Source organism: Elephantulus edwardii, unplaced genomic scaffold, assembly GCF_000299155.1.
Source record: "Elephantulus edwardii isolate Elephantulus edwardi_28Jun2011 unplaced genomic scaffold, EleEdw1.0 scaffold00124, whole genome shotgun sequence".
NCBI lineage: Eukaryota > Metazoa > Chordata > Mammalia > Macroscelidea > Macroscelididae > Elephantulus > Elephantulus edwardii.
This window is the reverse complement of record NW_006399874.1, coordinates 9,393,578-9,416,091: the sequence shown is the minus strand read 5'-3', so window position 1 is coordinate 9,416,091 and position 22,514 is coordinate 9,393,578. Positions and strand designations below refer to the sequence as shown.

At 37.7% G+C, this 22,514-nt stretch overlaps 1 protein-coding gene across 1 annotated transcript in view; it reads left to right on the top strand.

The window, feature by feature from the left end:
* The window catches only part of KHDRBS2 (KH domain containing, RNA binding, signal transduction associated 2), a 1,025,883-nt gene that overhangs the window by 169,561 nt on the left and 833,808 nt on the right, over window positions 1-22,514 (top strand). The window contains exon 2 of the mRNA XM_006893149.1: window positions 17,767-17,894. Within this exon, the coding sequence (XP_006893211.1) occupies window positions 17,767-17,894 (128 nt within the window). The remainder of the gene's footprint in view (window positions 1-17,766; window positions 17,895-22,514) is intronic.

Genomic DNA, 22,514 nt, shown 5'->3' with positions numbered 1-22,514 from the left:
GTGTACTGTCAAATCAGATCTGACAGGTACAGGAGGAGATTGCCCCTCCTTCTCCAGCAGAGCATCTGGTGGATTTGAACCGCATACCTCTGGGATTGCAGTGCAGGGTCTTACCACTAGGCCACCAGAGCTCCCTTATAATCCAGTCTCTTGAATTATTCATTCAAAATACAGATTTTTTGTTGTGACAGACTATATTTTTGTTGTTATGTGTGATCAAATCACCTGTTACTCATAGTGTGTCTATACACAAGAGCTTTGAACTCTATTCTATCCTAAGCCAGTCCCACTTTCTACACTAGTGCTCCCTTTGCCCCTGTTACTATGTCAATCCATCTCATTCAAGGTCTTCATCTCCTGCTCTGTCCCTCCACTTATCTAAGTATGATGTCTGTCTCAAAGAACTGGTTCCTCCTTGTAACATGCCCAAGGTATGTGGGATGGAGATTCAAAATCCTTGCTTCCAAGGAGCAACTTGGTTTCAACATTTCCAGAACAGACTGGTTTGTTCTGTGGACAGTCTGTAGAGTATATTCAGTGCTCTTCCTTAGCACCATAACTCAAAGGCATCAATTCTCCTTCTACCATTCTTATTCACTGTTCAGCACTCTGATGCATAGCAAGTAATTGCAAAGACCATGACCTGGGTCAGGCACACCTTGGTCTCTAGACTGAGATTGGTACTCTTCAGTATTATGGAGAGGTCTCTGGCAGCAAATTCACCTAATACAGTTTATATTTTTAATTCCATAACTGTTGTTGTTGTTGTTATGGGCCATTGAATCACTTGAGACTCATAGCGACCCTATGTACAACATCCTTAAACTCTGCCCTGTCCTGTACCAATCGCACCGTCTCCAAAACACCCATCCCAATTACCGCAATCACTGAATCAATTCACCTTATAGGGAGTCTTCCCCGTCTGCGCTGTCCCTTTACCCTACCAAGCACGATGTCCCTCTCCAAGTATCTGTCCCTCCTTGCAACATGTCCAAAGTATGTTAGACGGAGCCTTAGAATCCTAGCCTCCAAGGAGCAGCCTGGTTTGACCCTTTCCAGGATGAATCTGTTTTCCTAGTAGTCCATGGTACCCTCAATACTCTTCTCCAGCACCACAGCTCAAAAGCATCAATTCTTCTTCTACCCTCCTTAGTCATTGTCGAACTCTCTGATGCATAACAAGTGTTAGCAAAGACCCTGGCCTGTATCAGATGCACCTTAGTCTCCAAAGAGATACCATTGCTTTCAGTACTTTGGCGAGGTCCCTAACGGCAGACTTTCCCATGGCAATGCGTCTTCTAATTTCCTGGATGCTGGTGCCGAGAGTGTTGACTGTGGAGCCGAGCAAACGTTGAAGCTGTCAATGATCTCAATCTCTTCACGATTGATCCTGATACTGCCAATTGGCTCAGTGGTGAGAATCTGTATTCTTGACATTGAGCTTCAATCAATATTGGAGGCTGCATTCCTTGACCCTCTGCAGGAAGCACTTCAGGTCCTCCTCAGTTTCAGCAAGCAGGGTTGTATCATCTCTATATTGCAGTATGTTGATAGATCTTCCACCAATCTTGATCCCACATTTCACCTCATAGAGTCCAGCCTCCCAGATAATCTGTTCTGCATACAGGTTGAAAAGGTATGGAGACAGGACACATCCCTGGCATACGCCCTTCACTCTGTTCTGATGACTGCCTCTTGGTCCAAGTATAGGTTTCTCATTAGCAAGATCAAGTGTTCTTTGATTCCCATTCTTCTCAGAGTCACCCACAGTTTGTTATGATCCACACAGTCAAATGCCTTTGCATAGTCAATGAAACACAGATAGACATTCCTTTGGTATCCCTGCTTTCAGCCAAGATCCATCTAACATTAGCTGCCATATCCCTAGTACCACGACCCCCTTCTAAACCCAGCCTGGACTTCTGGCAGTTCTCTGCTGATGTGTTGTTCCAGTCATTTTTGGATAATCTTCAGTAGAATCTTTCTTGCATATAAAATTAATGATATTATTCTATAGTTTCCACACTCTGTTGGGTCACCCTTCTTTGGGATGGGAACAAATATAGATCTCTTCCAGTCAGTTGGCCAGGTGGTTGTTTTCCAGATTTCTTGGCACAACTTGATGAGCATTTCCAGGGCAGCAGCGGCTAGCTGAAATATGTCAATTGATATACCATTTATTCCTGGGGCCTTATTTTTTGCTATTTCCTTCAAAGTAGCTTGAACTTCTTTATTCATCACAATAGGCTCTTGCTCATATGTGGTTTCATGAAATTCTTCTGTCTGCCAATTCTTTTGGATACAGTGACTCAGTATATTCTTTCCATCTTCTTTCAATACTTCCTGGATCATTTAATATTCTGCCTAAAGCATCCTTGATTATAGCAACTCGAGGTTTTAATTTGTTCTTCAGTTCCTTGAGCATAAGAAATGCTGAGCGAGTTCGGCCCTTTTGATTTTCTGACTCCAACTCCTTACAGATTTCATTGTAATATTTTACTTTGTCATCCCGTGCTGCTTTTTGAAATCTTCTATTCAACTGTTTAGTATCTACTGCTGCCATAAATATTGATTATGGAACTCAGCGAATTGAAATTGTTAATAATCTCAATTTATTTTCCAACTTTCTTGGTTCTATGAATTGGCCCAGTGGTGAGAATATTTTTCTTATTTTTGAACTTCAATCCATATTGGAGACTGTTGTCCTTGACCTTCTTCAGCCAACACTTCAGTTTCTCCTGATTTTGGCAAGAGAGGTTGTGTCATCTGTGTAATGCAGGTTGTTGATGAGTCTTCCTCCAATCGTGATGCCACATTCTTCTTCATAATGTCCACTCTCGAGTGATCTCTTTCACATATGGATTCAAAAGATATAGAGATGGGATATATCCTTGATACTCTCTTTTCCTCATTTTGAACTGTGCAGTTTTTCCTTGCTCTGCTCTGCCTGCTGTTTCCTGGTTCAAATATAGATTTTGTATGGGCATAATTAGGTTTTCTGGGATTCCCATTCTTTTTGAGATTAGCTACAATTTATTGTGATTCACACAGTCAAATGCCTTTCCATAGTCAATGAAATGATATCTTTTCCTTTGGTACTTTCTATTTTCAGCCAAGATCCATCTGACATTGGCTACAATCTCTCTAATGCAGTGACCTCTTCTAAACTCACCTTGCACTTTTGACAGTTCTGTTTGTGCTATTGCAGATTTTTTGTGGTTTTTTTGAATAATCTTGAGCATGATTTTACTTGTGTGTGATATTTCTGATATTGTTTGATAATCTCCACATTCTGTCAAACTGTCTTTTTTTTTAAATGGAAATAAATACAATTCTCTTCCAGTTAGTTGGCCAGGTAGTTGCCCTTGGCACAGCTTAGGGGCACATCCATGGCTGCATCTGTTTGTTGAAATATGTCAAATGATATTACATCAATTCTTGCAGCCTTGTTTTTTGCCACTTCTTTCAGAACAGCTTGCTTTCGAATCTCTTGCAATTCATAGCGACCCTGTGCACAACAGCCCTGAAACCTGCTCTATCCTGTGCCAACATTACTGTCTCTGATACACCTATACTCTTTATCACAGTCACTGTATCAATCCATCTCATCCATGGTCTCCCTCTCTTTCTCCATCCCTCCACCCTCCCAAGCATGATGTCTCTCTCCAAGCACTAGTCTTTCCTTGCAATATGCCTAAATTATGTCAGAAAAATCCTCAGAATCCTTACCTCCACAAAGCATCACCCTCTCTAGGATGAACCTGTTTGTTCCCCTAGCAGTCCATGGTATATTCAACACTCTTTTTCATCACCACAGCGCAAAGGCATCAATTCTCTTTCTGTCATCCCCTAGTCATTGTTCAGCTCTCTGATGCATAGCAAGCATTTGCAAAGACCATAGCCTCAATCAAGTCTCCAGACTAACGTCATTGCTTTTCAATACTCCGGAGAGGTCTCTGACAGCTGTATTTTCCAGTGCAATTCATCTCTTGATTTCCTGGCTGCTGATACCAAGAGTGTTGATTGTAAAGCCAAGCTTAAGTATTACAACTTGAGGCCTGAATGTCTTCTTTAGTTCTTTCAGTTTGACTGAAAGTTTTAACTGCTGGGCAACTTCATCCTTTCTGATTTTCTGAGTCCAGGTCTTTGCACATTTCATTGTAATACCTTGCTTTGTCTTCCCAAGCTTCTTTTCATCTCTTTAACATCTTGATTTCTTCCCTTTCCTTTGGCTGATTGGCACTCTAGTGCAATATGCAGAGTCTCTTCTGACATCCTTCTTGGTGTTTTGTTCCTCCTCTGTCTTTGTAAGGACTTTTTGCTTTCTTCAAGGATGAAATTCTTGATAACGTTCCATAGCTCAGAAATGTGCAAAGAGCTGGAGTCAGAAAAGTTAAAGGGATAAAATTGCTCAGAAGTTAAAACATGTATGGTCTTCATTTATTAGTGTTTAAGGCCACAAACCTGTTTCTAAGATGGTTTTTATATTCAGGAAGGATTGTAAATATGATATTTTTTTACATTTTTATTTCTTTCTTTTCATTAGTTTATTTATAAAATTATAATACAAATTTGAACAAATTATTTCAATTTCTCTCACTCCCCCCCAAAATTGTACAACCCAATGATTAATTCTCCTCTGCCCCCTGCACCTCCACTTTCCTTTGCTTCCAGCCTCCCCCACCCCTCCTGGATACTTCTACTCATTTTACCATACTGGTCTTATACAATATTTATCCTTGTGGGACTGAGTTAGTTCACTCAGCATAATGCTCTCCAGGCCATCCCAAGTTAGGTAATTGTTGTTGTTGTGTGCCATTGAGTCACTTGTAACTCATAGCGACTCTATATACAACATCTCTAAACTCTGCTATGTCCTGTGCCAATCTCACTGTCTCCGACACACTCATCCCGATTGCCGCAGTCACCGAATCAATCCATCTCTCAGAGGGCCTTCCCCTTCTATGCCTGCCCTCCACCCTCCCAAGCATGATGTCCCTCTCCTTACCACATGACCAAAGTATGTCAGACGAAGCCTCAGAAACCTTGCCTCCAAGGAGCAGCCCACTTTAACCCTCTCCAGGATGAATCTGTTTGTTTTCTTTACAGTCCATGGCACTCTCAGCACTCTTCTTCAACACCAGAGCTCAAAAGCATCAATTCTCCTTCTGTCCTCCCTGGTCATTGTCCAGCTATCTGACACATAACAAGTGATTGCAAAGACCATGGCCTGTTACAGATGCACCTTAGTCTCGAGAGACACACCGTTGCTGTTGAGTACTTTAGAGAGGTCCCTAACAGCAGCCTTTCTCATGGTAATACGTCTTCTAATTTCCTGGCTGCTGGTACCAAGAGTGTTTATTGTGGATCCAAGCAGACTAAAGCTGTGAACAATCTCAATTTCTTCACCATCCATCCTGATGCTGCCAATTGGTTCAGTAGTGAGAATCTTTGTCTTCTTGACATTGAGCCTCAATCCATACTGAAGGCTGCAGTCCCTGACCCTCAGCAGCAAGTGCCTCAGGTCCTCCTCAGTTTCAGCAAGCAGGGTTGTGTCATCTGGATAACGCAGATTGTTGATAGGTCTTCCACCAATCCTGATGCCACATTTCTCCTCATAGATCCCAGCCTCCCGGATGATCTTTTCTGCATGCAGGTTGAAAAAGTATGGAGACAGGACACATCCCTGGCATACGCCCTTCCCAATTTTGAACCATGCAGTGTTTCCTTCCTCTGTTCTGACGACTGCCTTTTGGTTCAAGTATAAGTTTCACATTATTGCTTCTGTGTGCTGCATAGTATTTCATTGTGCAATGTACCATAATTTCTCAATCCATTCATTTGTGGGTGGACATTTGGGCTGTTTCCATGTTCTTGCGATGGTGAATAATGTTGCTATGAACATTTGTGTACAAATCTCAGTGTGGGCCTCAGTTCTGATATTTTTAGGATATATTCCAAGTAGTGGAATAGCTACGTCATATGGAATTTCTATCATCAGCTTTTTAAGGAAGCACCAAACTGCCTTCCAGAATGGTTGTACCATTTACAATCCCACCAACAATGTATAAGAGGTCCTTTCTCACCACATCCTGTCCAACATCTATTAATTGCTGTCCCATTAAACTTTACCACTCTTACTGGAGTGAAATAGATAAAATTGATGCTTGGGACCTTCTAAAGATTAAATCTTTATGCACATCAAAAACGTTTTCCAACATGGTGAAAAGAAAATCTACAGACTGGGAACAAATATTTGGTAATACCATCTCAGACAAGTGTCTCATAACAAAAGTTGACAGAGTACTCCTGGGCCTCCACATAAAATTCATAATTAAAAAAATTTTAAAACGTACTGATAACCCAATAACAAAGTAGACAAAAAACATGGAAAGAATTTTCACAGAGGATGATATTAGAATGGCAAACAGACACATGAAGAAATGCTCAAAATCACTGGCAATAAGAGAGATGCAAATCAAAACCACAATGTGAATATGATTTTATTTTCTAGCTTCAGTTGAACTTCCATATGAGTAGTTAATAGTCTGTGCCACAGTCATCATTTGACCTAGTTTTCACAGCTGATATTGAGCATCTCCAATGATTCTTTCCACTTATCTAGTCAAGCTAATTTGTTAATATGCCTTTATGTATATAACACTATCTGTTTTATTATATAGGTATTTGCAATAAATAGTTGATTGTACAAAATTCCTTCTGTCACTAAGTTCATGTATTCCAACTCCTATCCTTCTTCCCTGTTCCCAGCTTTTGCATTCTGGTTACTCACTATTATTAATACATCTTGGTTGCATGTTTGATTTCTGACTGCAAAAGTTGGTAGAAATCATCTGTTTGCCCCTCTTTGGTTCTGGCTGTTGGTCTGAATATTTGAAATATAGTAAATAGTTGAATATTTGAATAACAGGTCTTCCTTACATGGTAATGGATATTAACTGGTTGCTCCCAACATTGTACTTCAAGATAGATCTAGTAATTGTCTTTTTAACTATGAATGCAGCCCTGCTTTTTCTCACCTTTTCGTTTCCCATGTAGTAGATTATATGATTGCCTGCTTCAAAATGTCTCGTGGCACTCCATTGCATTCTGCCAATGCCAATTGTGTATTTATACTGTTCATTTCTTCTTCAACAATGTCCAGGATTCCTTCAGTTATACTTCTTACATTCCATGTTATAGTCACTAGTGTCTGTTTGCAGCTGTACCTCCTCCTTTATAAAGGCTCAGTCCCTGGCTCCATATCTGCTAGCCTAATTTGTGTGTGCTCTATTGTACATAGGGTTTTTAACGTCCTGTTCTTTGAGAAAAAATGGCCAATCCTCCTCCCTAGCCTGTCTTAGTTTGGATGCTCAGCTTTAGAACAATATCTGAAAGACAAACATTTTGTCCAAAAGAATAGATAAAAGACCTTCCCCATTACACAGCTGTCAATTCATTGTTGGTCTTACTCTCCTTTGGCCCTGCTGGTATACTGTCTAGATATTCCTCCTCGCCACATCATCACCTCCTTTTTCCTCCTCCAGCCAACCCTGGTAAGGTGACTCAGACCACAGGCTGCTTCTGTGCACTCATTTCCTCTATACTCTCCTGTAATATTGGTGCTTTGGGTAGGTCCTGGCACAGGCGGACATGGACTTTCCTTGGTGTTAAGCCATGCAGTGCTTCCTTGTTCTGTGAAGATGTCTGCATTTTGGTTTGTGTATAGATTTTACATAAGCACAATAAAGTATTCTAGCGTTCTCATTTTTCTCAATGTTAGCTATATTTTCTTTTGATTCATACACATATGTTTGTATAATTAAAAACAAATAGTATATATTGCTGTTGTTTTTGATTGCTTCTAGTTGAGCATGACTCATAGTGACTGTGAACAAAAGGCCTGAAGTCCCCGTACATCTATCAACATATATCAAAGTTCATAGAGCGTCCGAAGGCATGTTGTTTAGGACGTGGATGCCACTCCTGCTTCCAAACCTGTCATAATGTGTTGTTGTTGTTGTTATGTGCTGTTGAGTCACCTGTGATGCATAGCCACCCTGTGTACAGCAGCTCTGAACCCTTCCCTGTCCTGCGCCACTCTCTCTAATTCCGACACACTAGCCGCCATTACCCCAGCTACTGTATCAATCCGTCTCATCTGGGGTCTTTCTCTCCTGCACTGTCCATTTACCCTTCTGAGAATGATGTCCTTCTCCAAGAACTGATCTCTCCTGGCCATGTGCCCAAAATAAGTAAGGCAGAGCTTCAAAATCCTATCCCCCAAGAAGAGACTTGGCTCACCCTCTCCAAGACAAACCGATTTATTTTCTTGGCAGTCCATGGTATGTTCAAGCATCTTGTCCAGCACCACAACTCAAAGGCATCTATTCTTCACTCATCCTTTGTCGTTGTCCAACTCTCTTGAAGCATAACAAATAATTGAGAAGAGCATGACCTGGATAAGGCATAATTTTGTATCTAGATTGATGTTGTTGCTCTTCAGCACACTGGAAAGGTCCATGACAGCAGATTTTCCAAATGCAGTTCATCTTTTGATTTTCTGACTGCTGGTGTTAAGATTAGTATATATGTATACATAAATACGTACATACATGTCCATCTCCCCGAAGTGTGATGTCCCTTTCCAAGGACTGATCCCTCTTGCAACATGTCCAAAGTATGTCAGAAGAAGCTTCAGAATCCTTCCTTTCAAGGAGAAAGCTGGTATTACCCTCTTCAGAACAAACCTGTTTGTTCTCCTAGCAGTCCATGGTATATTCAATACTCTTCTCCAACACCACAGCTCAAAAGCATCAATTCTCCTTCTATCTTCCATTGTCATTGTCCACCTTTCTGACACATAACAAGTAACTGAAAAAAAAACATGGCCTGAATTAGACACACCTTAGTCTCCAGACTGACATCACTGCTCTTCAGTACTTTGGAGAGGTCTCCGATAGCAGACTTTTGCAGTGCAATTGATTTTTGAACATCCTGGCTGCTGATACCAAGAGTGTTGATTGTGGAGCCAAGCAAACTGAAGCTGTTAACAATCTTAATCTTTTCACCCTCTATCATGATACTATCAATTGGCTCATATATGTGATTACTTTTTTTATTGTCCACAACTCTCTAAGTCACCTTTCCTTCTTCCTCCACCTCTGTATGTCTCAGACCTGAGATAATCACATCTCACTCGTTACCCATATTGAGTAACTGCGTTATTTATTAATTTCGTAAATATACATCTATTTGAATTTTACTTTTTAGTATTGTTTTATTTTTCCAGTGTTTTAAAACTTCACTTATATATGTATTCAGTATTTCTGACCTATCTTCAATATTTGTCATTTTTTCTCAGATTCTTTTATATTTTCTTTTTAACTGTATTGTAAATCTTGTTTATTCCCCCCGTTATTAGTTATTATTTTTGTCATTTATTATTATTATATTCTATACTATTCTCGATGATTTAATTGTATTTTTCCTGTTCTATTCTTCAAATAAAATAATTCTTTAAAAATTCTTTAGTGTTTTCTTTTTACCTTTTATTCCTATTCCTGATGAATGCTATTTCTTTATAGTTTCTGTAGTCTTTTACATTCTAGGCATTTTTTAATTATATATTTTAATATTTACACTTTTAATGGTCTTTTATTTCTGTCTGTCTTCATTATCTGTCTGTATAGTTTAATTATTTTTTTAAAATTTTCCTTAAAATATTTTTATGAGATACAATCTGTGTCTTATCTTAATATTGAGTGTAGAAAGTTCTGTAAAAATAAAGTATTTGACTAGTATAGTTTCCTAACTTTGCTGTTTATTAGGGCTTTTCTAGAAGACATCAATCAACCCTCTTCCTGCTCAGGCATGCTTTTATCCTTTAAAAAGATATTTTTTGTCTTGCTTATTTTGTTTTATTTCTTCCAACATTATAGATTTTTCACTGTCTATCAATGCTACACAGGGTTTTGTCATCTGCATAACGCAGATTCTTGGTAGATCTTCCACCAATCTTGATCCCACATTTCTCCTCATAGAGCCCAGCCTCCCGGATAATCTGTTCTGCATATAGGTTGAAAAGGTATGGAGATAGGACACATCCCTGGAATATACCCTTCCCAATTTTGAGCCATGCAGTGTTTCTTTGCTCTGTTCTGATGACTGTCTCCTAGTCCAAGTATAGGTTTCACATTAGCACAATCAAGTGTTCTGGGATTCCCATTCTTCTCAGAGTCAGCCACAATTTGTTATGATCCACACAGTCAAATGCCTTTGCATAATCAATGAAACACAGATAGGTATTCCTCTACTTTCAACTAAGATCCATCTAGCATTAGATGCAATATCCCTAGTACCACAACCCCTTCTAAACCCAGCGTGGACTTCTGGCAGTTCTCTGCTGATGTGTTGTTCCAGTCGTTTTTGTATAATTTTCAGTAGACTCTTGCTTGCATATGAAATTAATGATATTATTCTATAGTTTCCACACTCTTTTGGGTCACCCTTCTTTGGAATGGGAACAGATAAAGATCTCTTCTAGTCAGTTGGTCAAGTGGTTGCTCTCCAGATTTCTTGACACAGCTTGGTAAGCACATCCAGGGCAAAATCTGTTAGTTGAAATACGTCAATGAGGAGGACCTGAAGCACTTGCTGCAGAGGGTGGAGGACTGCAGCTTTCAATATAGATTGAGGTTCAATATCAAGAACACAAAGATTTTCACCACTGGACCAATTGGCAGCATCAGAATGGATGGTGAAGAGATTAAGATTGTTCACAACTTTAGTTTCCTTGGCTCCAGAATCAATACTCTTGTCACCAGCAGCCAGGAAATGAAAAGACATATTGCAATGAGAAATTCTGCTATTAGGGACCTCTCCAAAATACTGAAGAGCAATGGTTTTACTCTGGAGACTAAGGTGCACCTGACACAGGCCATAGTTTTTGCAGTCAGTTGTTATGCATCAGAGAGTTGGACAATGACTAGGGAGGATAGAAGGAGAATTGATGCCTTTGAGCTGCGGTGCTGGAGAAGAGTATTGAATGTACCATGGGCTGATTAGAAAACAAAGAGGTTCACCCTGGAGAGGGTTAAACTGGACTGCTCCTTGGAGGCAAGGATTCTGAGGCTTGGTCTGACATACTTTGGAAATTTTGCAAGGAGGGACCAGTTCTTGGAGAGGGACATCATGCTTGGGAGGGTGGAGGGACAGCTCAGGAGGGGAAGACCATCAATGAGGTAGATTGATTCAGTGATGGGGTAATCAGGGTGGGTGTGTCAGAGACAGTGAGATTGGCACAGGACAGAACAGAGCTTAGGACTGTTGTACTTATGGTTGCTTTGAGTCTCAAACAACTCGACGGCACATAACAACCACAACATCATTACTAATAGATTACAATTCTATGTGTTCTTGGCCCAATTACACAAGGTTTTTTTCTTTGATCATCTTGTTGAGAATCCTATTTTAGAGGTAATTTTACCATTAAGGATTAATTGTGTCTGTAGGGATTGCCCATCTTTCTTCCCCGAAGCACCTGGTAGATTTGAATTGCATACCTTCAGTATTGCAGTTTATCTCCTTACCATGAGGCAGCCAGAAGAAAGCAAACAATTTAAAGCAAATTTCTTTTTATTTTATGAGACAGTAACAAGGGGGGGGGGCATCAATATATTGAGAATATAGTGACTTTTTCTATTTGCCCTATATAGCCTCTGAGCTAGGAAGTACATATGAGGTAGACGCATGTACCCAAAGGGCAATGATGGCAGGATTCATTGTCAGTATCAGAGAATGTACCACATATTCTTCCTTCACAGTTGCCAGCACACTGTATGTAATAATTATACAAGGATTGAAATGCCTAACTAGTGCTATTCAGCAAGTTCAAGCTACTTGTTAGTAATTTGTAGTAAGAAAGTGAGAATCCGTTATGCTCAGTACAAATTATTAAAATATTATGTATAACTTATTTCTAAAAGTTCAGGTTCTTTTTATATACTTTTAAGAGGAATTTTGGCTGATAAAATTCTTGTAAATAGCTTGGTGAAAATTGCACAGTGTAGCTTTCATTCAGGCGCAGTCAGAGTAAGTGATGTATTACTACTTTTAAAAATTGCTCCAAATTTCACACAGATCAAATAAATAATGAGCTAAAATGTTATCAGGATTTTTTTTAAAAAGCTGTGTAAAATTATATTTGGAAAGATGCTAGAGAAAAAGAATTTTACACAGCTTTTTAAAGTGTTAAGCCCTATCTACAGGCAAAGAAGAAGTTATTTGAACACAAGGGAATAATATATGATATAAAATTTGGGAAGATATAATCAGAGTTTCACTCTTTCTCTATGTGTATTCACTATGGACAATGAGCAAATCATTTGAGGAGCTGAACTATATGAAGAAAAATGTGGTATCAGAATTGGAGGAAGACTTATCAACAACCTATGTTATGTCTCTGATAGAACTCTGTTTACAGAAAGGAACAATATTTTAAGCAATTCCTGAAGAAGTTCAAAGGTTAAAGCCTTCAATATGAACTATACTTTGACATTAAGAAAATAAAAATCTCTCATAATGGAACCAGTAGGCAGCATCTTGATAGAGAAAAGAGTGAAATTGACAAGGATTTCATTTCATTTGTATTCACTATCAACATTTATGTTCAAGAAACATTAAAAAGTTGATATGGGAAGATCTACTGTCAAGTACCTCTTTAAAGTGCTAAAATAAAAATGTCACTTTAAAGATACAGGTGCACTAGAGCACAACCATGATATTTTCAATTACTTCCTATTCATTTGAAAATTGGATGATGAATAAGAAAGACTGATGAAGAATTAGTTACCTTTGCATTGTGGTGTTGGTAAAGAGTATTGAGTATTTTCTGGACTGCCAAAATATAAATCTGTCTTGAGTGACTACAACCAGAATGTTTCCTAATGGCAAGGATAGTGAAAACTTCCTTGCCCGTACTTTGAGCATTTTGTCAGATGGTACCATTTCGTAGAGCAAGATATGTTGGGGCCAGTGAGAGAAAAACTGTGAAATAGATGATTAAACACAGAACAGGAAGTTTAATTATGATGGATATTGTGAAGATGGGGCAGTTTTAATATGTCGTTCATAGGTTTTGATATGTTAGTCATAGGATCACTATTGATATGGTGTCCAGTGTGTTGCTATGTTGTTCATAGAATTGCTATGAATTGTGGTTAGCTTAAGGACACTTAAGAACACATTCTCCCTACCTTTACTAGTTGTTGTTATTATGTTCTGCTGAATCGCCTGCAACTCAGAATGACCCCAAGTACAACAGCTCTGAATCCTGCCCTATCCTGAGCCAGTCTCACTGATTCCAACACGCATGCGTAGATACGTTGTTTTTATTGTTCTGTCTCATCAAGTCACCTATGACTCATAGCAACCCTATACAGAATAGCTCCGAACTCTGTCCTATCCTGAGCAAATCTCACTGTCTTGGACACATAAGCACTTATTTTCTCAGTCACAGTGTCAATCCATCTCATTCAGGGTCCTCTCCTCCTGAGTTCCTCCACCCTTATGAGCATGATCTTCATTTCCAAGGATCAGTCTTTCCTGGTCAAATGCACAAAATATGTGAAGCGGAGCTTCAAAATCCTTCCCTCCATGGAGAAACTTGGTTTCATCCTCTCCAAGACAGACCTGTTTGCTTTCTTGGTGGTTCATGGTATGCTAAGCCCTCTTCTCCAGCATGACAACTCAAGAGTATTTATTCTTCATTGGGCATTTAAAAGTAATTATACCAAAATGTCATTTTATTTGATGTGAATGAGCAGTTTTCCTCATCGGCGGTTACTACCAAATGTCAGTGGAAGCAACAACAGTAAGCAGGTTTCAGAGATGCTTCCAGACCAGAATAGACTAGTAAGAATGTCCTGATGATCTACTTCCAAAAAAAAAAATAATCACCTAATGAAAACTCTGTGGACCACAGTAGTTGTATAGAGATGGTGCTGTCCCAACAGCATTCATTCCATTGTGCTTGGGTTATCATGAATTGAGGGTCTAGCTTGTAGCAGTGAACAACAGCAACAAGACGTCATGTAGACATCACCATAATTCTATATAACATGGGAAAGACTAGAGAACATTATGCTGAGTGAACTGAGGTGCATATAAACAAATTCTTTTTAAGATTGTTGTTGTGTACCAGATTCTGAACCAACCCACAGCTGACCCTCAGGTGGGTTTTCAGAGGCAGTTAATCACAGAAGAGGAGATTTCCAATCCTTCTTCCATGGAGAAGTTGGTGGCCTCTAACTGCATACCTTTGGCATTGCAGCACAGTCTTGCCACTAGGCCACCCGAGCCATTATTGTAAAGACAAAAAGATAACCAGTAAGATGTATATGGATATCAAAGAGGGATGAGATGGGGCAGGGAAGCTGACAAGTGGGGAAAGGGGTAAATCACAGGGTCACAGAGTTTGAGAGGAGGAGGGAAGGGCAAACGAAGAAAAAACCCCAAAAACAACAATGTACGTGACTGAAACACAATAAAAATAAATTATTGTATGCAAACCAATTGAAAACAAAAATATGAGAAATGCTTTTGCTCTTTCTATAATAGACACAAACACCCTCTATTACATTCATGTCTTTGTAGGATTTTATATCAGTAAATTTGGGCAAGGGAAAGGAGAAAGAAAATATTTACAGATTATTTTTTATAATAATAGCTGTCCAGTAGACCTGAAAGGAAATTTGTAAAATTAAGTTTTCAATTATTTTCCAATGCACAGTTTTCATATAGTAAATTCTACAGTTACTATAATTATACATAATTTTCACACCATTTCTGTTTCTACTATGTTAGTATAAATCAAATCACTTATCATCGAGACAAATTTAAGTTGGTTTTCTTGTTTATTTGCCCTCTTTTGGGATCAGATATTCAAAGTATTGCCAGTGTTATCTGTACCATTTCAGAACAAATGTAACTTCTTCTTTCTTTCACTAAGAACCTTCCAACTTCTCACTACACTCACAGGAAAAAAGTACAAAACTTTCTAGAGCTTGCAAATTTTCACATAAAATCTACTATAACTACATACCCAGCTATTTTCCCACATTCACTTATTCTCTAGTCATGCAGACTTTTTGCTTCTCACTGTTCTGAGAAGATGTCAAACACTTCCTTTTTCTGGCTGTTAAATTCTAAATCTTATTATGGTGTGCTTTTCTCATCACCCAAGTTTCTTGCTCAAGAAGCATGCTTTAAATGTAAAGTAATAGCCTCATCCCATGACTCCATTTTCTTTTATATTCTTAATAGCTTTATTGGTCATATTATCTACCTATGAATAAAAATATCTAGATGTTATTGCATAATCAGAACATAGCAGCATAGTCTGATGACACAGGATATAACTGTGCTGTTAATCCAAAGGTCACACCTCTAAAAGACTGCATCCAATACTAACTTCTGGGAAGAAAGATGCTGTCTCTCCCCTTATAATTTACTGCTTCAGAAACCCAATGCAAGGTTAGCCATGAGTTGATTCTGACTCCATGACAATGGAAGAGAGTTTTGCATATGTTTATACATATTTATTTTTTCTAATTTTCCATTTTTCCCATTTAATAGAGATGCCACAAAACTGGAGATTTTTTCTGTTTTAAATCCTGTGTCTTCAAATTGTCGTTAGGTGCCACGCAGACAGCTCTCTGACTTGGAGTGATCCCATGCACAACTGAATAAAACCCTGACTGTTCATAACAATGCTGACAGAAGAAGAGTTAACAAACTCCAAGTGTTAAAAAATATTTGTTGAATAAGTTATAAAAATATAAATTATTGTATGAATAAATATGAAAAGTATTTAAAGAGTATCCTCATAGGACAAAAGTAGTAGTTCCATTTGACCATTTACATGGATAATTTCATGTTTATAATTATGAATGATTGTCCTTGGAAGCTCATGTGGCCCTGGAGGGGCGAGTTTGCTTTTATTCTCTATGTTGGCTTCGGACTAGGTCTGGAGCATTTGTTTGGCTGGAAGCCTCTTGTTGGAGCCAGTGAGAGTCCAGCATGCAGGCCTAAGTCTTTGAACATTCTTTTGGGTTCTTTGGAAACTCATGTGGCCTTGGAGGTGTGAGTTTGTTTTTTTCATCTACTTTGGCTTGAGACTGGCTCTGGAGTTTTTGGTTGGCTGGAAGCCTCTTGTTGAAGCCATTGGCAGCCCAGCTTGCAGGTCTGGGGTTTTTGAAAATTAATTTGGGCCCGGGGCCCTCTGGCCCAAGGGCCTGGTTTTAATTGTCTTTGAAATGTACATTCTCCTAAAAGCATTGCTCTGTCCTTTCTCTGTATTCAAGTAACTTTGGATTGCTATGTTACCAAATGGTGTACCTAATGCCATAATGGTTACACATGTTTGACAATATCTTAATCACTGATTAAGACAGCCTTGGAAGCAGGGGTAACATCCACTTCTTAAACATTCCTGTGGAGATTATATGATCTCAGAGGAAGGACAATAATTTTTTTTTTGTTTATAGGGTTGGCAGTAGATGGCGCTTCACAACAACATATAATGCCAGGCCCTAGTCTCCATTTTTGAGTTGGGTGAAGTGGCTAGACTTTGTAAGATGGTGCTCTTGTTTTGTTTGAGGATTTGTGTAGTTTTCTTGGTTGTTTTTATTTAAGCCTCTTGTTTAGAGTCAATAAAACTTCAGGGGGGGGGCTAAGGGATTATATTTTAATCATTTGTTGCTTTATTTTGGAGGAATGTTGTTCTAAGTCATACAGCCCTCTGGTCAATTTGCTTTGATGACATAATCTGGGTTTGCTGTGATACTGAATCTTGTGTTATTTGGATCTCACATGTTATAATGCCATAATGGACCAATTATAGGAGTGCCAAACACCATAATGGCTACCTATTATGGACAGTGTTTGGTGGAGCTCCCAGATTTATTCAAGTTTGGAAGCAGGAGTGGCATCCACTTCCTAAATCACATGCCTCTGGAAACTCTATGAACTTGGAGAAACAATAGTGTTTCTATGAGTCATGCTTGACTTGATGGCAGTCAACAACAACAACAATTATGAATGAGAACATTTTTACAAAATCTTGAATATGAATTTTTTTTCTGACTCCTCTTTCATTGCCTTTAAATTTGGTTAACCCGTAAAATGTCATTATATTTTTATTTATTACTGTGTTTTAGATAGTAGAATGAGTGCTATTATTCTCATTTTCTTACAATTCTGGTAAAAATAAAACTTTTTTCCTATTATTTTTTCTATTTATTCTTTATGGATAATTTAAATAGTCACACAGCATATTACTGATTCTTATTAATGGAAGATGGCAACAATTGCTTCTATCTTTTGTTTCACAGAAGACAAACTCAAGCTCAAACTTACTGTGATTCTAATTGACACAAGTAATCTTAGATAAAGAGCAACATTCACATAACTGTTAGTAGGATGCTGTTTAAGTTCATTAAGCTTTTTAAAAACCTTAATTAAAACATAATCATTAATAGTAAGCATAATAGGTAGTAGGGTTTGCAATATGTAAGACTGCTCACTGAAAAATTGAGGATGAAAATTCTCCACCTGTAAAGATTAAGGTCTTGGAAATCAGTGGAGTGTCAGTTGAATCTTAATAGACTTGAAAGCAGTATTTATTAAGAAAAATAATTTGTGTTTGTTTGCTTTTTTATTCCACTTATAGTTTTTGTGTGTTTTCTTTTTCTTGTGACTTCTTAGAAATTGAAAAATTCCAAGGTTCTGATGGAAAAAAGGAAGATGAAGAGAAGAAATATCTTGACGTCATCAGCAACAAAAACATAAAACTCTCAGAAAGGGTATTGATCCCTGTCAAACAATATCCAAAGGTACTGCATATAAACTTTGTTCTCATAGAGTTAATAACAAAACTATAATAAATAAGCCTTTATATTTTATTTGTTGATTTTTATAAAATAAGTATTATGAATAAACATCTAGTACATAACTATAGACAAACACTCGATATTCTTTTTTAGTAGACATATATACTGTTAGCATATGAGATTTATAGCATAGAAAATTAATTATAAGTTCTGACATTTGCTACTATGCTTTTATACTTGTGTTTGTGTGTTTGAACTGTCAAGTCGGAACCGACCCATAGGCGACCTCAGGTGGGTTTTCAGAGGCAGGTAGTTTTACAGGAGGAGATTGCCCATCTTTATCCTGTGGAGCAGCTGGTGGTCTCAAACCAAGTGCCTTCAGAATTGCACCACAGCTTCTTGCCACTAGACCACCAGAATTCCTCTATATGTATAGCTGTAAGTTACAGTGTGAAAAAAGATTCTTTCCCCCTTTAAACAAATGAAAGAAGTTACAAATGGAAACTCAAAAGATTTAAAGTGATAATTTGCTTTATGAAGAGTATAACTGAAGCAAACTCCATGTGGTTATCTTAACAATCTGTACTCCAGAATCATGTTATTGTTTACTAATTGTCTTCTAATATGATAAATCTTAGAAAATATCATTAACTAGGATTTTTATGCTTAAAATTCTTCAAAACTGATGTAAAATTGTTTTAGCCTACTAATAAATAAACTTAGCTTTCATATGAGGTTCCTTGTGTTGCATGAAAAGTTTTATTTTATGTTGTTTTAGAGTTAATTTACTCTGTTCTAAGAAAGGTACATCCATACAGTGAGGAGTATATGTGACTATTAACATTAAATTCAATTAGATTTACTACAAAGTAGTGTTCTTTTGAATATTAAGTTTGACAACATAGACTATTTTTGCATAGCAATTATATCTGGTGATAATTTAATAGAGAATTGTATCATTTTTCTAAGAACATGACTAATTAAACAATTATAATCTCACTAGTATAATCTAGCATAAAATTATTTCTGGAAATTATATAGCTACTCAAATGTGATATAGCCTGATAACATTTATCAGAAATATATTTCCTTACTGTTTGTATATAGGTAGCTCTGGTGGCCTGGTTTTTACTGCTGACTCAAAGGCAGAACCTGTCTGCTTATTTCAGTGTACTATTGAGTTGTGGTGTTAGAGAAGAGTATTGAGTGCTAAGAAAACAAACAGGTTCATCCTGGAGAGGGTTAAACTGGGCGGCTCCTTGGAGGCATGGATTCTGAGGCTTCATCTGACATACTTTGGTCATGTAAGCAGAGCTCAGTCCTTGGAGACGGACATCATGCTTGGGAGGGTGGATGGAGAGCGCAGAAGGGGAAGGGCCTCTATGAGGTGGATTGATTCAGTGACTGGGGTAATCGGGATGGGTGTGTCAGAGGCAGTGCAATTGGCACAGGATAGAGCAGGTTTTAGGGATGTTGTACAGAGGGTCACTATGAGTCGCAAGTGACTCGACGGCACATGACAATAACAACAGTGACTCTGTGGGGAAGATGAGCAAACTTCTCTTGTGTGATTTACAGCCTCTGAAAACTCACATAATTGACTCTGAGTCAATTCTGACTCAATGACACTGAGTTGTATTGATGTTTTGTTTGTGTTTGTGTTTTGTTTTTTGAGTTTTTAAAAATTCTTTTTGTGTAAGCATACTTGATATGTCAGGCTGCTGACTTAACAGTAATTTAAGAAAAAAGAAAACGTCAGTGATTTGAACCTTGGAGTTTTCTGTGAGAGAAAGATAATGCAGCCTGCATTTAAAATTTACAGCCTTGGAAACATGAAGAAGGGTTGCTGTGAGTCAAAATTTAATTGATCAAAGTAGATTTGGTTTTATATTCATTCTTTGCATATAGGAAAATTGCAGACAATTTATACTATTAGCAACTACAGTCAAAAAATCAAAAGATAAATTACATTAGTAAAACCTACTGTCAGGGATCTCTCTAGAGTGCAAAAGAGCATTGATGTCAGTCTAGAGACTAAGGTGTGCCTGATCCAGGCAATGATCCTTGCAATTACTTGCTATATGCGTCAGAGAACTGGACAATGACCAAAGAGGAAAGAAGAAGAATTTATACCTTTGTGTTGTGATGTTGGAGAAGAGTATTGAAAAACCATGTACTGACAAGAGAATAGAAAGATCAGTCCTAGAGAGGATGAGACCAGTTTGTTCCTTTGACAAGGATTTTGAAGCTCTGTCTCACAAACTCTGGGTATGTTGCCAGTCCTTGGCATAGGACATCATGCTAGGAAGGAGTGAGGGTCAGTGCAGGAGGAAAAGACACTAGATGAGATTGACTGACACTTTGATTGTGGCAATAGTGGCAAGTTGTAAGAGATCCTAAGACTGGCTTAGGGTAGAGCAGAGTTCAGAAATAATTGTGCATAGGGTTGCTATGAGTCATAGTTGACTCAATGGGACATAACAACAACAATAAAGCAAAATAGCTCTCGACCATTTTAAATTGGCAGAGTAGGAAGGCATCTGCAGTTCTTTGTCCTGTTTCAGTGTGTGGTGTTTGACCGAATATTAAAAGAACTACTATTTGACCTATAACACTGAATAATAGAACAGGAATAGATGATATTCTACAGTGTCAAAAATTTTGTATGATGTTGTATAGAGAGTTGCACTGTTAACATGAAGGCGATGCTTTTCTGAAGGGTTGAATCCACCAGTGAATGATTCGATGGGAGGAAGATGGGAAATCTCTCCTGATATTTACAGCCTTGGACAACCTCTTACAGCCTTGGAAAACCACAGGAAGGTCAGCTCTGAGGCAAAACAGACTCAATGGCGATGAGATTTAAAAAACTAGGAAAAAGACCCAGTAGGAAAGCTGTTCTTTCTTTCTGGAGGAAGAGTGGATTAAAAACAAATTGTTTTATATCTTAAAAAATTTAAAACTATTCTATGTTTAATCTGAAGCTGACCTTACAAAATATAGAAACATATTTACATTAATTACATATATAATTCACAAAATACATAACAGAGGAGGTAATTATGAGAGTATGAACTATTCATGGTCATCTGTTTGCTATATTTGATCTTTGGTAAAATTGCTCTTATAGTTTTCATATTTTAGGAATATTACATTTTTTATTTGATCATATTAAAATATTTATTTTGATATTTTTTTTAAATTTAAAACATGGAGGAATATGGGAAAAAACCTAAACTCCTAGTAATTAATCAGGTGTTTTGTGGAATAATCTCAAGATTGATCCATATTTGAAAATATTTGCCATCTGTTTCTTTCATACTTTTTTTGCCAAACTGCTTTAATTTAAAGGAATCACCATTTCCAATTTCTAGGTATCACGCATAAGAGATATATAGACCATTTTACAGGAAAAGAAACAACTACTAGGAAACTAGTTAACATCATTTATCAAAGCGACACCTATAAGTTTTTACAGTTTTCATAATATAACAATAAAATTATAAATATTTAACATATTTTATTGTAAAAATGTGGTTATTTTTATCTGCTGAGTGATAATTGTCCCTTTCCTAAAAGCACACAGTGATAGCTTATTTAAGACTGAGATCCCTAAATTTGAGCTGTATTTAATGTACATTTGTCATCGGTGAAATAGCATGATCTGATGTGAAACTGTGATTTGTTGGACCAGCCATAACACTATGTATGGGTTTACAGTGGAATCTTTCATAATCAACAAGTGAAATGATCTCCCCATCAAGTGAGTGTGCTGGTGAAAGGCCTGCTTTTACAACTTTCTCTAGCACCACTCCTCCTCTTGATGTCTCTTGTCTGTTTGAAACAGTAATTTACTTGCATTGGTAAACGGCAGTACATAACTGTAGAATTCTTATGAAATGACCTGATCATGGTTTTACTCTATGACCTTTGTGAGACAGACTTTTATTTAACTAGCCTCCATTTTCAAATTAATTTGCTGACTTTGTTGAATACTATAATATTTTTTATTATGAAATTGTGAGAATGCAGTTTGAGAGAATTAAGAACGATTTATCCAGTTCTTAGTGCTTTATGTTTGATAATTTAATTCTGAAGAAGTCAACTTGTCTTACATTGAGTCTCTAGGAGAAAAGAAAACAATCAAATATTCAAATATGTATGTTTGAGTATGTGTATGTCTGTGTATATTTGAGAGAGACTGAAGAAGACAGACACAGAGAATTGGAGGAGAGAGAAAGAGTTTGAGAAAATGATTGATTTCTCTCAAGGAAATTACAAAGGTGATGTTTGGGAAAATATTTCCTTTGGTTCAGTCATGAGTCTGGAGGTGTCTACTCAGCCATATGGTTGGAAATTTGACCTTCTTGTGAATCTCAAAACTGACAAGTCAGATGGCAGATAGGAGGCTCAAAAATGTGAAAACTGATGAGGTCCAGAGCAAGCTGCTAGCTCATGACCCAAGAACCAGAGATTGTTGTAGGTTGCAGAGAAGGGAAGGTTTTTCTACAATAAGTCTCTATCTAGCTAGCTGGCTGACTGACTTCTAGAGTGTCCATCTGTTCATCTTGGATGCCATTAACGTCCTTAAGGAAACTTCCCTTACAATATAGAAAGGTGTCG